General features: G+C 36.0%; 1 protein-coding gene across 1 annotated transcript in view; it reads left to right on the forward strand.

Moving 5' to 3' along the window:
- Positions 1-15,816, forward strand: part of STAG1 (STAG1 cohesin complex component) — a 423,440-nt gene that overhangs the window by 139,950 nt on the left and 267,674 nt on the right. Inside the window, exon 4 of the mRNA XM_067737732.1 lies at positions 8,672-8,836. Within this exon, the coding sequence (XP_067593833.1) occupies positions 8,672-8,836 (165 nt within the window). The remainder of the gene's footprint in view (positions 1-8,671; positions 8,837-15,816) is intronic.

Here is a 15,816-nt window from a genome sequence, read left to right on the forward strand (position 1 = left end):
ACCCTTTCAGACTTCAGACTATACTACAAAGCTACAGTAACCAAAACAGTGTGGTATTGGCACAAAAACTGGCATTATAGATCAATGGAACAGAATAGAGAACCCAAAAATAAATCCACATGCTTATGGTCAAGGAATCTATGACAAAGGAGGCAAGAATATACAACGGAAAAAAGATAAACACCACCTCTTCAACAAGTGGTGTTGGGAAAGCTGGACAACTATGTAAATCAATGAAATTAGAATACTCTTACACTGTGTGCAAGAATAAACTAAAAACTGTTTTAAAGACCTAAATATAAGACATGACACCATAAATCTCCTAGAAGAGAACACAGGCAAAACATTCTCAGACATAAATTGTGACAGTGTTTTCTTAGAGCAGTCCCCCAAGGCAAAAGAAATAAAAGGAAAGATAAACAAGTGGGGCCTAATCAAACTTAAAAGCTTTTGCACGGGGAAGGAAACCATCAACAAAATGAAAAGACAACCTAGGAACAGGAGAAAATATTTGCGAATGATGTGACCAACAGGGGGTTAATACCCAAAATATACAAACAGCTCATACAACTCAATATTGTAAAAACAAACAGCTCAATCAAAAAAATGGACAGAAGACTTGAATGGATATTTTTCCAAAGAAGACATACAGATGGCCAACAGGCACATGAAAAGATGTTCAACATTGCTAATTGTTACAGAAATGCAAATCAAAACCACAAATGAGTTAGTATTTCACACTGGTCACTATGACTCAGTTCTTAAGGTGGCACAAACTCAAAACTGGTCCAACAAGCAAGTTTGATACAGAACATCACCCTTTTCTTTCATTTGAGAGCACCATGGTTCCTTTGTCCAGGAAGGAGACTACATCGACAGGTGTCCTGACCTTTGTAGCACAAAAAGTGTAGCGAAGGGAGCCTGGAAAGTCACAAGTAACTAAAGAGTAATGTATATATTTTTACCCTTTGAAATAACTGTCACAGTTCTTGGTTTTCAAATCCCCCTTACAGCACTGCCCCCAATCTCTATACAAATGTGTTATTTTATTTAATGGAATAAGTATACCTGTTTTCTGAGAGAATTATTATTATCAGGACTGAAAAATTGTGTCCCTTGGGTGTAAGCTAAAGATTGCATATATTCTGTTATGCTGTGACCTTTCCTCTTCCTTACTCTTTTTATTGGGCACAGTTTTTCTGAACATCAGCTTTTTGGTTTATCTTTCGGCATCTTTACTGTATATTACTGTATAGGTCTGTAATAGGAAAAATCATTCTTGGATAATGGGATAAAATACAGTTAGACCCTAGATAAGATCAAGTGGATTTTTTTACCTTCTTATTCACCCTTTATAACCAGTGCTAATAGGCTCCCAGGATTGAGAATTATGGTTTATTTTCTCTTTATTCATGGAGTTTAGTTCTTGCTATATATGTACTAAATATGTGTAATGATGTATGTGTCTATGACACATGCAAACATTCCTACATGTGCACAAGCTTACTTGTTGCAGCATTATTTGTAATAGTAAATGATCCAAAACAAAATAAATGTTTATCAATAGGTTAATGGCTAAATAAGTTAATGTATATTTATGTAATGGAACACTGCAGCCTTCAGAAAAGTCAAGACATTCTGTAGGTCTTCGCTATAGATTAAGTATAAAATATGTTGATAGTGAAAATAGAATGGTGCATAACTGTGCATACATAACATAAAATATAATATATACATGGAAATATATGTGCATTTTTTTTCAAAAAATTTTTTTAATTTGGTGAAATACACGTGTGATTTACCAAGTTACGTTTTTAAGTGTACAGTTCAATGACATTAAATATATTCATATGCAGTCCTCACCACCACCCATCTCCATAACTTTCTTCATCTTTTAAAACTGAAACTGTACACGCATTAAACAGTAACTACGCATTCTCCACTCCCCACAGCCCCTGGCAATCACCATTCTAGTTTCTGTCCCTTATGATTTTGACTAAGTACTTTATGTAAGTGGAATCATACAGTGTTTGTCTTTTTTGTGACTACCTTATTTCACCTAGCATAATGTTCTTGAGATCCCAGAATTTCCTTCCTTTTTAAGGCTAAATGATATTCCATTGTATCTATATTCCACATTTGCTTATCCATTCATCCACCGATGGACACTTGGGTTACTACCAAGTTTTAGCTATTGTGAACGGTGTTGCTGTGAATAAGGGTGTACAAATATCTTTGAGATCCTGCTTTCAATTCTTTTGGGTACATACCTAGATGTGTTATTGGTGGTCATATGATTAATTCTATTTTTAATTTTTGAGGAACTGCCATACTGTTTTATACAACAGCTGTACCATTTATATTCCTATCAACAGTGCATAAGAGTTCCAGTTTCTTCACAACCTTGCCTAGACTTTACTCTTTTTTTTGATAGTAGCCATCCTAATAGGTGTGAGATGGCATCTCGTAGTTTTGATTTGCATTTCTCCTAATTATTAGATGTTTAGCATCTTTTCACATGCTTATTGGCCATTTGCATATCTTCTTGGTAGAAATGTCTATTCAAGTCCTTTGCCCATTTTTTAAAAAAAGTTTATTTTTGGCTGCGTTGGGTCTTCGTTGCTGTGTGCGGGCTTTCTCTAGTTGCGGTGAGTGGGGGCTACTCTCTGTTGTGGTGTGTGGGCTTCTCATTGCGGTGGTTTCTCTTGTTGCAGAGTATGGGCTCTAGGCACGCGGGCTTCAGTAGTTGCAGCGCGTGAGCTCTAGGGTGCATGAGATTCAGTAGTTGTGGTGCATGGTCTCAGTAGATGTGGCACACAGGCTTAGTTGCCCCATGGCATGTAGGATCTTCCCGGGCCTGGGATCAAACCCATGTCCCCTGCGTTGGCAGGCGGATTCTTAACCACTGTGCCACCAGGGAAGTCCTCTTTGACCATTTTTGAATCAGGTTGTTTTGTTGTTGTGTTTTAGTTCTCTTTGTATTCTGGATATTAATATCTTATCAGATATATGATTTACAGATATTTTCTCTCATTCTGTGGGTTTCATTTTTACTCTTTCCCCATTGAATGGTCTTGGTACCCTTGTCAAAAATTATTTAATCATACATGTGAGGGTTTATTTCTGGGCTCTCTATTCTGTTTCATTGGTCTGTGTGTCTTTATACCAGTACCACACTGTTTTGATTACTCTAGCTTTGTAGTAAGATTTGGAATCAGGATGTGTGAGTCCTTCAGTGTTGTTCTTTTTTCAAGATTATTTTGGCTACTTGGAGTCCTTTGAGATTCCTTATGAATTACAGAATGGATTTTTCTGTTTCTGCAGAAATGGTCGTATGCATTTTGATAGAGACTGCAATGAATCTGTAGAAAGATCACTTTAGGTAGTATTAATATCTTAATGATATTAAGTCTTCCAACCTATGAACATGGGATGGGTTTCTCTTTATCTACGTCTTCTTTAATTTTTGTCATGTGTATTTTTTAAATATGTTTAAATGTCTCTGGAATGACACATAGGAATGAATAATTTTGGTTGAAAGAACCAATCTTCTTTCCTAAGGCTTGAGAGTAAGAGTGGGCAAGTTTTCATTGTGTAACTTTAATTACCTTTTGAATTTTAGCCATGGGAATGTGTTACTCAATAAAGAAAAATAACATTCCCCCCTCCCCTCTTCATATGCACACACAAGTGCTCATGCACATACCTGCCATAGGGAAGACACCTGTTTTTCCAAAGAGTGAGCACAGAAACAAGACTTGTTAGGAAGAGCCAGGATCTATCAGCTAAACAGGATGAATGCATGAAATAATGATATTTTCAAGCAATTTTAAATTGGTCAGTATGGGAAGATAGTAGCCTATAAATAGGGAGCTGGTGTGGTAGATGACCGAACAGGTAATAATTGATAGCATTACTTGCTGTGCTGAGGACTTTGAACTTTAACTTGATGGTTATGAGAGTCATTGGAGGTTAGAGATCAAAGAAAGAAGAAAATAAGTGTTGGAGTAAATTTGTAATATAAGGATTACTGTGGTTATAGTATTAGAATAGAATGGCATTGTCTAACAAATGTGACTTGAGCTAATATTTTCTAGTAGATTATAAGAAGTGGGTGAAATTAACTTTAATAATATAATTTATTTAACCTAGTATACCTAAAATATTATAATTTCATCATGTAATCAATATACGAATGAGATTTTTTTTTTTTGCGGTACGCGGGCCTCTCACTGTTGTGGCCTCTCCCGTTGCGGAGCACAGGCTCTGGACGCGCAGGCTCAGCGGCCATGGCTCATGGGCCCAGCCACTCCGCGGCATGTGGGATGTTCCCGGACTGGGGCACAAACCCGTGTCCCCTGCATCAGCAGGCAGACTGTCAACCACTGCGCCACCAGGGAAGCCCAGAATGAGATATTTTATATGCTGTTTTTCATACTAAATCTTCACAACCTTGTGGATAGTCAAAACATTGCTCATCTAAGTTTTGAGTAGCCATATTTCAAGTGCTCAGTTAGCTATGTGAGGCTAGAGGCCATGATATTGGATAATGCAAGTATGGAGATTTTAATCAGGAGACAAATTCTCACCAGTAATTCAAACAGAAAAATTTACTGTGAAGAATTATTATTTATTGAAAAGTCTTTAATCATTTATCGCTCAGGAATTGCAAATTAATACAACAAGGAGATATCACCATATGCCTGTTAGAGTAGCTGAAATCTAAAAGCCTGACAGTACCAATTTCCTGGCAAGAATGCAAAGCAGCAGAAGCTCTCATTCACTGCTGGTCAGAATGCAAAATGGTGTTGCCACTTTGGAAGACAGTTTGGCAGGTTTGTACAAAGCTAAACATAGTTTTACCATATGATCCAGTTATCCTAGGTGTTTACACAACTGATTTAGAAGTTTTGTCCACACAAAACCCTGCATGTGAATGCCTATGCAGCTTTATTCCTAATTGCCAAAAATGGTGGCCAAGATGTCCATCGTTAGGTAAATGAATGACAAAACATGGTACATCCATACAATGAAATATTGTTTAGAGATGAAACGAAATGAGCTGTTCAACCACTAAAAGACACGGATCCATCTTAAATGCATTTTGTTAAAATGAAAGATACCAGTATGAAAACGCTATATGCTGTGCGATTCCAATTACATGACTCTCTGTAAAAGACAAAACTGTAGTGGTGATTAAAAAAAATTTGGTGTTTGCCAAGGCGAAGTGGGAGGGTTGAATGGATGTGAAGCACAAGTATTTTTTAAGGTAGTGAAACTTTTCTCTGTGATACCATAGTTGTGCGTACATGACAGTATACGTTTGTCAAAGCCCACCAAACTTTTCAGAAAAAGAGTGAATTTTATTAATACAGATGTTTAAAAAAAATCATTTATAAGGTAGGGGGAATACCAGGATGGAATGTAGAGTGTAACAATGTAATCTCTTTTGCAGTGAAGGGAGTGGGGAGAGAGTTGCTGACTTAGGTAACTTTGGAAATGAGTCTGTAAGACTAAAGTCAGAGAAATTGTACACAGTGTATATAAGAACTGCAGTCTAGTTCATAAAGTTGTTTCCCATGGGGTAGGGCTTAAAATACTGCTCTACGTGAATACTGAGGAGAGCCAGATTTCTCATTGTTGGAGTGGGAGTTTGTCGATGAGCAAGGGGAAGAAGCATCCATGTGGTAATGGATTAGAGTTGGAGATACAAGTTCCAGCTTATGTTTAGCTTAATATAGGTAACAGATCATTGCATACAGAAACATCTATAGTTATGTGTATATATATGGAACATACATTTCTTTGTTTTGTCTGCTTAAGGGCCTAGAAGCAAGGGCACTTAGTATCAAGGAGCCAAACCTAGTGCCCAGATCTTCATCTCTAGTAAAATTCTCTAATAAAAGGAACCAGGGCTCCTTGGATTCTAAACTCCCTGATTCTAAAACTGGAAAAGAGAATATACAGTATGAGCCTGGAGAATGATGTGCTGCCAGAAAGTAACCAAGTGCTAAAAAAATAAAAAGCAAAACACACAGAATGATGGGAATATGTCAAATGGACACAGGAACCAACTGAAAGATCTCTTAATGGCCAAAGCTGAAGCAAGTTGAACAACAAAATAAAATAGTATTGAATGGGCTTCCCTGGTGGCGCAGTGGTTGAGAATCTGCCTGCTAATGTAGGGGACACGGGTTCGAGCCCTGGTCTGGGAGAATCCCACATGCCGCCGAGCAACTAGGCCTGTGAGCCACAACTACTGAGCCTGCGTGTCTGGAGCCTGTGCTCTGCGACAAGAGAGGCCGCGATAGTGAGGCCGGCACAACGGGATGAAGAGTGGCCCCCGCTTGCCACAACTAGAGAAAGCCCTCGCACAGAAACGAAGACCCAACACAGCAAAAATAAATAAATAAATTACTAAACTCCTACCCTAACATCTTAAAAAAAAATAGTATTGAATTATAATCCAAAAATATAAAATAAATGTCGATGAGTCTGCGTTAGTACAAATGATTGGGTGAATGAGTGAGAATAGACAAATCTCTCATACTGAAAAATTTCAAATGGTATGTGTAAATGCTCCACCTTCAAGGAGGTGGATCAAGGAGGTGGAGCATAACTCCCCACCCCTTAAATGTGGGATGCACACAGTGACTTTCTTCCAAAGGGTACAGTTTGGAAAGGAGAGGAAAAGTAACTTTACAGTGGAGAAACCTGACAAATACCACTTCAGCCAACTGATTAACAGGTCAACATTGAGTGATAAATCACATTGTTAGTATATACACTTGATATGAGGTGACAAAAATGATACTTTGTCTCTCACATCTTCCTCTCCAAACCCATAATCCCAGTCTAGTCATTAGAAAAACATCAGACAAACCCCAGTTGAGGAACATTGTATAAAATATCTGTACAGTACAAAATCCCTGTACAAAATTCTTCAAAATTGTCAAGGTCACCAAAACCCAGGAAAGTATAAAAACTTGGAGCCAAGAGGAGCTTAAGGAGACATGATGTGAGTATGTCTAGGTGCCCTGGATGGGCTCCTAGAACAGAAGAGGTCATTAGACAAAAACTAAGAAAATCTGAATTAAGTATGGACTTTTGTTAATGTATCAATTTTGGTTCATTAATTATAACAAATGTACAATACAAATAGTAAGGTGTTAATAATAGGTGTAATTAGACGTGATATATGTGGGAATTCCTTGTACTACACATTTTTTTGTAAATCTAACACTGTTCTAAAAATAATTTATTTAAAAATAAGCAGTAAATTCATTATATATTAATCCACACACACAAATGGTTGTCAGGCTGTTAACTATTAAGAGGAGTGAAAGAGTACTGTGAAGAATACAGGAATACAGAATGAAGGGAGCAGGTCCTGTGAGCAGGGAGAAAAGCCCCTCCATGTTATGCTTTGTAATGTTCCTCCAGGGCCCTCTGGTTATAAGCCTACCTGTGCAGCATATGACAAAAGAGAAATGTTTACAGAGTGGGGCAAACTAGAATACATTTGGAGATGAGGAACAGTAAATTGATAACTGAAACAGGCTATTATGAGAGTGAAGTAAATCACTCAAGAGAGACTATAAAGATTGAGAAGATGCTCTGGAGAGACCTAAGGTAACTGACAGGTAAGGAGTATAGGGAGGGAAAAGATATCTGAAAGACAAGGGGGATAACATTGCCTGTTGAGAGAGTTTCAAAAAATGTCTATTGCGTTTAGCAACATTACTTTTACTGGTGGGCTTGGTGAAGCAGCAACCCTGATGAGTTTATATATGAATGAAATTTATGGGAATAATAACAGTGACTGCAAGCAATTCTATCTTGACTCTAAAGGTGAGACACAGATAAGGTGATAACTAGTGTTGACTTTTTAAAAAAAATTGGGGGTGTGGGATGGGTTGTCAATTGAAGAATGTAAACTGTCAAGGCGGAAATGTTTGCTGTATTTCTAGTATCTAGAATGGTTCCAAATATGTTCAATATATATTTGTTGCATGACTGGATAAGAAATATTTGAGCACTTAAGTCAAGGGAGAAGTTGAATATGTAGCTTTTTCCAAGTAATGTTTTATTTTTATTTTTTTTTTATTTTTGCGGTACACGGGCCTCTCACTGTTGTGGCCTCTCCCGTTGCGGAGCACAGGCTCCGGACGCGCAGGCTCAGCGGCCATGGCTCACGGGCCCAGCTGCTCTGCGGCATGTGGGATCTTCCCGGACCGGGACACGAACCCATGTCCCCTGCATCGGCAGGTGGACTCACAACCACTGTGCCACCAGGGAAGCCCTAAGTAATGTTTTATTGAACAAGGTTTCTGAGGAAACAGAATATTGAGGAAGAGAGGAAGAAGAAAATGTCAAGAAGGGGGCATGGTTGGGGCATGGTTAAAATGTTCAGCATTGGCATTATTGTACAAAATATTAAATCTTTTTCTTTTGACTTTATTTTCATGCCTTGTATAAATTAACTTGTACTTTGCTGTTTGCGCTTTGTTTTTATCAATGAAAACATTGTAAAGCTTCCTTTGGGATTATGTCTCTTATCTATAACAGTGCTAACTTCCCTTTCACAAGGTCAAACATAATTTGAGATCATTCTTGCATAAAGCAAAGTATGCCTGCATTTAACTTAACTTTTCCTCATCTTTTTATTCAGTCTACAAATAAGAAACCTCGAAAATCTCCAGGAGAGAAGAGTAGAATTGAAGCTGGAGTTAGAGGAACAGGCCGTGGAAGAGCTAATGGGCATCCTCAACAGAATGGTGAAGGGGAGCCTGTCACATTATTTGAAGTGGTGAAACTGGGAAAAAGTGCAATGCAGGTAAATTTTAAGTGTTTTTTTTTTTTTAAGTGTTTTTATCGTATTAGTAAAGCAATACAGTCAATAGCATGGAACCTATTCGTGTATATATTGACATTTTATATACTCTTGTTGATTGTGTAATCAAGAATTTTATTAACTTAAAAGTTTTTCTTTGCTTGTTTTGTAAAAGGTGTCAGGAAAGGCATTTTTTTTAATAGTGAGTTTAAGATTACAAAGTTTAGATTACATTGTGCTGAGTAAAGTAACTTGCACGTAACAGGAGCTGCCTAAGAATTTTTATTGCCTTAATAGTATGTGTTTTTTTAAAAATTTGACTTAATATAAGTAACATGTATATTGAAGAATATTTGAAAGAAGAAAAGGTATAAAAAACATTCCTAAGAGTGAATTAGGAATAACCACAGTTAATATTTTATGGTTATTTGTGTGTGTGTGTGTGTGTGTGTGTGTGTGTGTGTGTGTGTGTGAGAGAGAGAGAGAGAGAGAGAGAGAGAGATCTTTTATAACCTTCTTACTCTTTTCTCTCTCCTCATTGACTCAACAAATACCATTAAATAGTTTAGAAGAGCATATATTCATTGGCATCTTACTAATTCATTACAAGGATAAACCATGATTATGTGTTTCTTTACATTTTTTTCCACTATTTTAAAACTTATCATTTGTATTTACTTCCCCACATCATTTTTTCATTTTAAAGTACTAGAGGTAAAATTATTTTATTATAGAATATTTCTTAACTGTGTGGTAATAATACCATTTTTACTCTCCAAAAGTTGTACTAGTTTAGCTTTCACCAGAAGTGTAGCTAGCAGTTGGATACTTTATATTTAAGAATTATTTGACAACATAGGCAAAGATGGTAATTCATTATTTTAATTTGCATTTTTTGATTACTGATGATTATATGTTAAATCTTTTAATTTGATATCTGCTCATTTTTGATACTTCATTTTCAATTTAAGTCTGAAATTTAGGTAATTGATGAAACAGATTTATTTTTAGACCTAAAAGCAGGCAAGTTTTCATTAGAATACCTTCTATTTTTTAACCTGTATTTCCCTTTGAATTCCTTAAGGGAGTTTAGTGTTTACTGCTTTTTATGTATGTTACCAGATTGATGTGTTCAAGAATCCTGGAATTTGTATGGGAAGGGAAGGAGGTGGAGTGATGGGATGATGCTAAATAGTAAAAGAAATACTGAATTCCCAGTTACCCAGAACAATGGACAACCTTAGATTACATAAGTATAATTTTAAAATATATTAAGTGACGTGTAGCCATTAAGCTTGACAGTTTCTTTATTATACTGTAATAGAAAAATTGTTAACAAGCTACAGAAATACTATTTTTGATTTCTGTTTATTGCCTCCCACCCTTACATGGAAACACAAGCAGAAAGATGAAGGGAATTAAATTTAAAAACTGCATTTCAGTATTTTGCTTTTCATTTTTCATGCAGAACTTTATTTTTCCAACTTTTACTTAATATGAACAAAATCTTCAATATTTAATATGAACAAAATCTAGTCATCTGTATTTGATACACACTAGTGAGTAGTGTACGTTTTTTCTTTTTTGCCCAGTATCTTCTATATTCTTCATCCACATTACTCTTCCCTGTTGCTGTTTCCATACTTTACTCTCTGCTTAAATTCTTTTGGATTCATGTTTTATGAAAGGTAAAGATTAGTAGTCAGAGCCTACTGCTACTTGCATAATTTGGTTTTAAGTCACTTTTTCAACTTTTTCTCACTATTCTTCTATTGAAGTTGACCCTAAGCATTTTCTGCTTTGCTGTAATTTTTTATTATTCTTTTATGTTTTTCTTTCCTAGCTATATTCAAATTAATCTACAAACTTCTGTAATTTTTTTTTTTACTCAGCGTTCTGTTGTAGGCATTTTTTCCCATGAATTAACCTTATAATTTTAAATAGTTATATACTATTCCCTAATGTGGCTGGGCCGTGATTTATTTAACCAGTTTTCATTTGGGCTGCTTTATTGTTAAAGAAGAATATAAGTATATTTAAGATAACTATTTAAGAGTAGTTATTTAAGAGTAGTTTAAGAGTATTTAAGAGTAGTTATTCTATTAAACATAGTACTTCTTTGAATATCCTTATATATCCCTCTGAAATGTGCACGTGGGAATCCTTTGTTACATAAATTCCTGAAAGTGGTTGCTGAGCAAAAGGAATGCATGTTTAAAAAACTCTGTTGCAGGTCTTTTATTGAAGCTGGCACACTAATTTAAGTGTTTATTACCTCTTCACTTCAAACATAAAGTAATGAAAGATAAAATATTAAAAAGAGGGTAGACATTAATGAATTTAGAAACTAAATGTTTCTGTGGTTTATATAGAAGAAAAACTACCTGGTGATCAGGATTGGGCTTAAGGTAGCAGAAGCAGGCACTTGTAGCCAAGAGTTTGGCTCTTGTGTGTTAAAAAGATGAAAGGTGCTTCATGAAGGGTAGAGGAATAGAGTTAGGCTTAAACTACATGAAGCCAGGGCCTAACACGTGACTCCATACTTGTAAAGGAGACTGAAGAAAGCCGCTGAGAACTGCTGCATAGGCTAAGGCTTATGATTAGGGGGATTGTATATCTCAGGTTACCCTTCAGACTCTAGTTTATGCTTATCATCCATGTAGTTATTAGTAGAGACTCCTTTAATACTCAAGAGGGTCCTAGTTTGGGTAATAACTTATACTAAAACCCCACTTTTAGAAAATCATGGGCTGAAGGAAAGGAGAGGACAGACATAGTCCTTATAACCAGGTCCTGAATTAAAATGGCTACTTTCTTGGTTGGAGACTGGGTCTGTAAAAATCCCCTGTATCATCTTAGACCAGGAAGTTCTTTCTAAGTCCACTATATGATCTAGTTGTGCAGTGGAGTGAGTAGAATGAGCAGAGATAATCACAAAATCATTGGCTAAGGAGGGATGAATAATAAAAGAAATAAGTATATTTAAGATTCTAGAGAGATGAAAGAAGAAATTCTATCTAATACCAAATAGGAAATAAACTTAGTAAATTGGTTTTACTGAGGATAAAAAGCTACATTAGATGCCATCAAAGGGAGAATTGAGGAATTGGCATTCATTAGGAATTCATTTAGAATGTAGCCCAGAGAAATAAAAAAGTAAATATGAAAGAGCAGTTGAGTGGCTTTGGTGTGGATTGAAAGGGTTCCAAAATATGCAGGGGAAGAATCCTGAGGGAATAGTAGAGACATAGTTTTTGAAGAGGTAGTTTTGTAGAAATTTACAGTCACATTTCCTTGGATCTAGAGTTCATTCTCAGGAGTCAACAAGATAAGTGAAAATCATCACACAGCTAGTAATAGTACAGGCATTCCTTGTGTTTTTTGTTTTTTCCTGCACTTCACAGATACTGCATTTTTTACAAATTGAAGGTTTGTGGCAACCCTTCGACAAACAAGTCTATCAGCACCATTTTTCCAACAGCATTATTTTTTAATTAAGGTATGTACAGTGTTTTTTTAGGCATAATGTTATTGCACACTTAAGAGACTATAGTATAGTGTAAACATAACTTTTATATGCACTGGGAAACCAGAAATTCATGTGACTCTCTGTATTGCAATGTTTGCTCTATTGCGGTGGTCTGAAACCAAACCTGCAATATGTCTTAAGGGATGCCTGTATAGTATAACTGTAAAATATTGAGGACTGAAAGAAAGTCTTGAAATATTTCATTAAAGAATGCTTGACCCTTTTCTCTGACTACAGTGCAATAAGGTTGAAACACACAAAATAAATTCCCCTTCTACACTACATTATACTCACAAGTCTGGAAAGGCGCTTTTAAATAATTCATGTGGTAAAGAGGAAATAAACAGAGTTGAAATGTGAATGTTAGTGAAAGTAATGTTAGTGAAAAATTGAGGCCAGCTAAAGCACTACTTGAATAAATATACAGTCTTAAATGTATTACTATTAGCAAAAGTAGTACAAACTTAGAGAAAGAAAAATAGGAAAACTAAAGTAATTAGGAAGAAAGGCATAATAAAAGTAGAAATGGAAATTAAATAGAAAAAGAAATGGTAGAAACGGTCAACTAATTCAAAATATTGGCAATTTCAGTTCAGTACATTTTTAAGACTTAGAGGTTTTATCTTAGGAATGCAAGGGTGGCTTAATGTTAGAAAATATTTTACTGTTATATAGCAGATAATCCTGGGGGGAAATTGATATAGAATGTTTAGAAAAATCATTTGATAAAATATAGCTGATATTCATAATGAACAATAACTCTTCATGAATAAACGAACAAGAGAGAAGTTCCTTAGATAAAGTTATCACACAAAAACCTTATAGCTCACATCACGGCACTTTTTAATTTTTTATTTTTGGCTGCATTGGGTCTTCGTTGCTACGTGTGGGGTTTCTCTAGTTGTGGCAAGCGGGGGCTACTCTTTGTTGTGGTGCGCGGGCTTCTCATTGCAGTGGCTTCTCTTTGTTGTAGAGCATGGGCTCTAGGCACATGAACTTCAGTAGTTGTGGCACTTGGGCTCCATAGTTGTGGCTTGCGGGCTCTAGAGTGCAGGCTCAGTAGTTGTGGCGCACAGGGTTAGTTGCTCCGCGGCATGTGGGATCCTCCCAGACCGTCCCCTGCATTGGCAGGTGGATTCTTAACCACTGCGCCACCAGGGAAGTCCCTCACATCGCGGCATTTTAAAAAGGGAAATTTAGATGAATTCCCAGGAAAAAGCACTAGAGTATAACAATTGAAAAGGAAAATACAACATTTTCCGTATTTGCAGAATATACAATTGTCTATGTAGGAATTTCAACATAAACTAGGGTATTAGAACTAATGAGTGATCAGCAGAACTCCTAGAGAGAAAATTAACACTAAAAAAAAAAAAAAAAAAATCAGCATTCTGAACGTGTTAGAGGAAACAATAGCCCATGTAAGAAAATAGTAAGGAAAAATGAATACAATTTTGAGTGGAATAGAATAAAATTCTGTTTCATACTCTTCATATTGAGTGACATAAAAATGTCTGGAAGATAGTGAGAGTCAATAAGGATGTAGAATAACAACAAGTGGGAGTACAAATCTGTGTAACCCCTTTGGAGAAAAATTTGACAGTATTAAGAAAAGTTGAATGACCTATTTTTCATTCATTTAGCAAATATTTAATGAGTGCCTACACGGTGGGCAACACCTTTTTCTCTTTTTTATGTCTTTCTTTTTTTAACTGAGATACTTTGAAGAAAGGGAATTCAATTCCTAGTTGTAACCTTTAGAGAAATTTTTGTGTATTTTTATAAATGAGGCAAATACAGGAATTTTTATTGCTACTTTGTAATAGCAAAGAGAAGAAAAGGAAGTAAAAAATGTCTATGAACAGGACAATTGATAAATAAAATGTGGTATATTCAAACACTTCAAATGAGTGAGCTAGAGCTCTAGGTACCATTATAGATAAATTTCAGAAATGGATTTTAAGGGACAAAGCAAGCTACATAATGATACATAGTATATTGTACTGCTTATATAAACACATATCTAAGTTTATTTAACATCAAGTTTATATTATTGGTTACTTACTGAGGAGATAGGAGAAGGAGAATGGGATCAGATGGGTGTATGTGGGGTACTACAGCAGTTACTGAAAAAGAAGCAGAAAGAAACAAATATGGCTGTAAAGTATTAAATGTTGTTGAAGCTGGATACCTTCTTGTCTATCTTGTTTATTTTATTTTTTGAAATAAAAATGGATAGCATTTCGGAAATGCCCCCCAAAAGGAGGGCTTATAATGTCCATATATTTGGAAAATGACCGTATCCCTTCCCCTTTGGAGAAGTGTGAAATGTGAAGGCTTTGATAAGATTTGTGTTAAAGAACCTGGCTGCTTTTATTTCTCCAGCATTCGAGAAACCTTTGATTCCTACAACTATTTATGACCGTTTTCTCTTTTAAGTCTTTTCTCCTTATCAGAATTGTAAAGAATCAGTTTTACTAGCTTAATAGATACTTGTTACACACCTCCTGTAATCAGATGCTGTGCTAGATAGTTCCTCAATGTACAGAAAAACAACCACAGTTTTGCCCTCATGGGAAACAGGTGTTACAGAATACTTTAATAAAACAGATATACTGAGTGGGTTGAAAACTCTGAAAATTCACTTGGGCACGTCTAGAGGACAGGGTTGTGGAAGGTTTGCCTGTATAGCTAAAACTTGACCTGAGACTTGAAAGATGAGTAGGAGTTAGCTAGGCAGTAGCAGAGGGCACTTCTTATAGCAGAAACAGGTCATGCAAAAATGAAATCTCTACCCCTACAAAGAGGGCATAGATGTCCAGTAAAAATAGAGCTGAGAGAAGCTAGATTCTGAACATTGAATGTTTTGACTTTTTTTGAAATTGGTGGCATTTTTGAAAGAAAATAACATCATACCTAGCGTTTTTAGAAATACCTTTCTGGAAGCAGTACAGGTAGTGATTTGGGGTGTGTAGGGCTGGAAGAAAGACCAATTAGGGGACTTTTTTTTTTTTTTCTCTCCCCTTCCAGTGATCCAGTTGGGAAGTAATGAGTTTGCATTTATAGTGTCAGTGAGGGTGAAAAGGAAGAGGAAGTGACCGATTCTATAAATATTAAGGCTGTAGGATGCTTCTGAAGGATGAGAAAGAGGACAGAATCTAAGATAATTCCTAGTTGTTTGACTTGGGGATATTCACTGAAAGGAAATTTTTAAGAGTATAGATGTTAGTAGATGGGTATGGGAATAATTTGGTTTGGACATTTTGACTTCTAGGTGCATGACACTGACTATATGTTGAATTTTGGAACATTCAAGCTATTAATCTGGTATTTGTTGCTTTAGTAGTTATGAGTTAGCATTTAAGTGAATTTCTGTAATCCATTGGCATTTGCATTTTGTTCCTCCAGACTTCAACTAAAAATGTTGGACTACAGTTGCTTCATTCAACAAAAA

This window comes from Pseudorca crassidens, chromosome 5, assembly GCF_039906515.1.
Source record: "Pseudorca crassidens isolate mPseCra1 chromosome 5, mPseCra1.hap1, whole genome shotgun sequence".
Taxonomy (NCBI): domain Eukaryota; kingdom Metazoa; phylum Chordata; class Mammalia; order Artiodactyla; family Delphinidae; genus Pseudorca; species Pseudorca crassidens.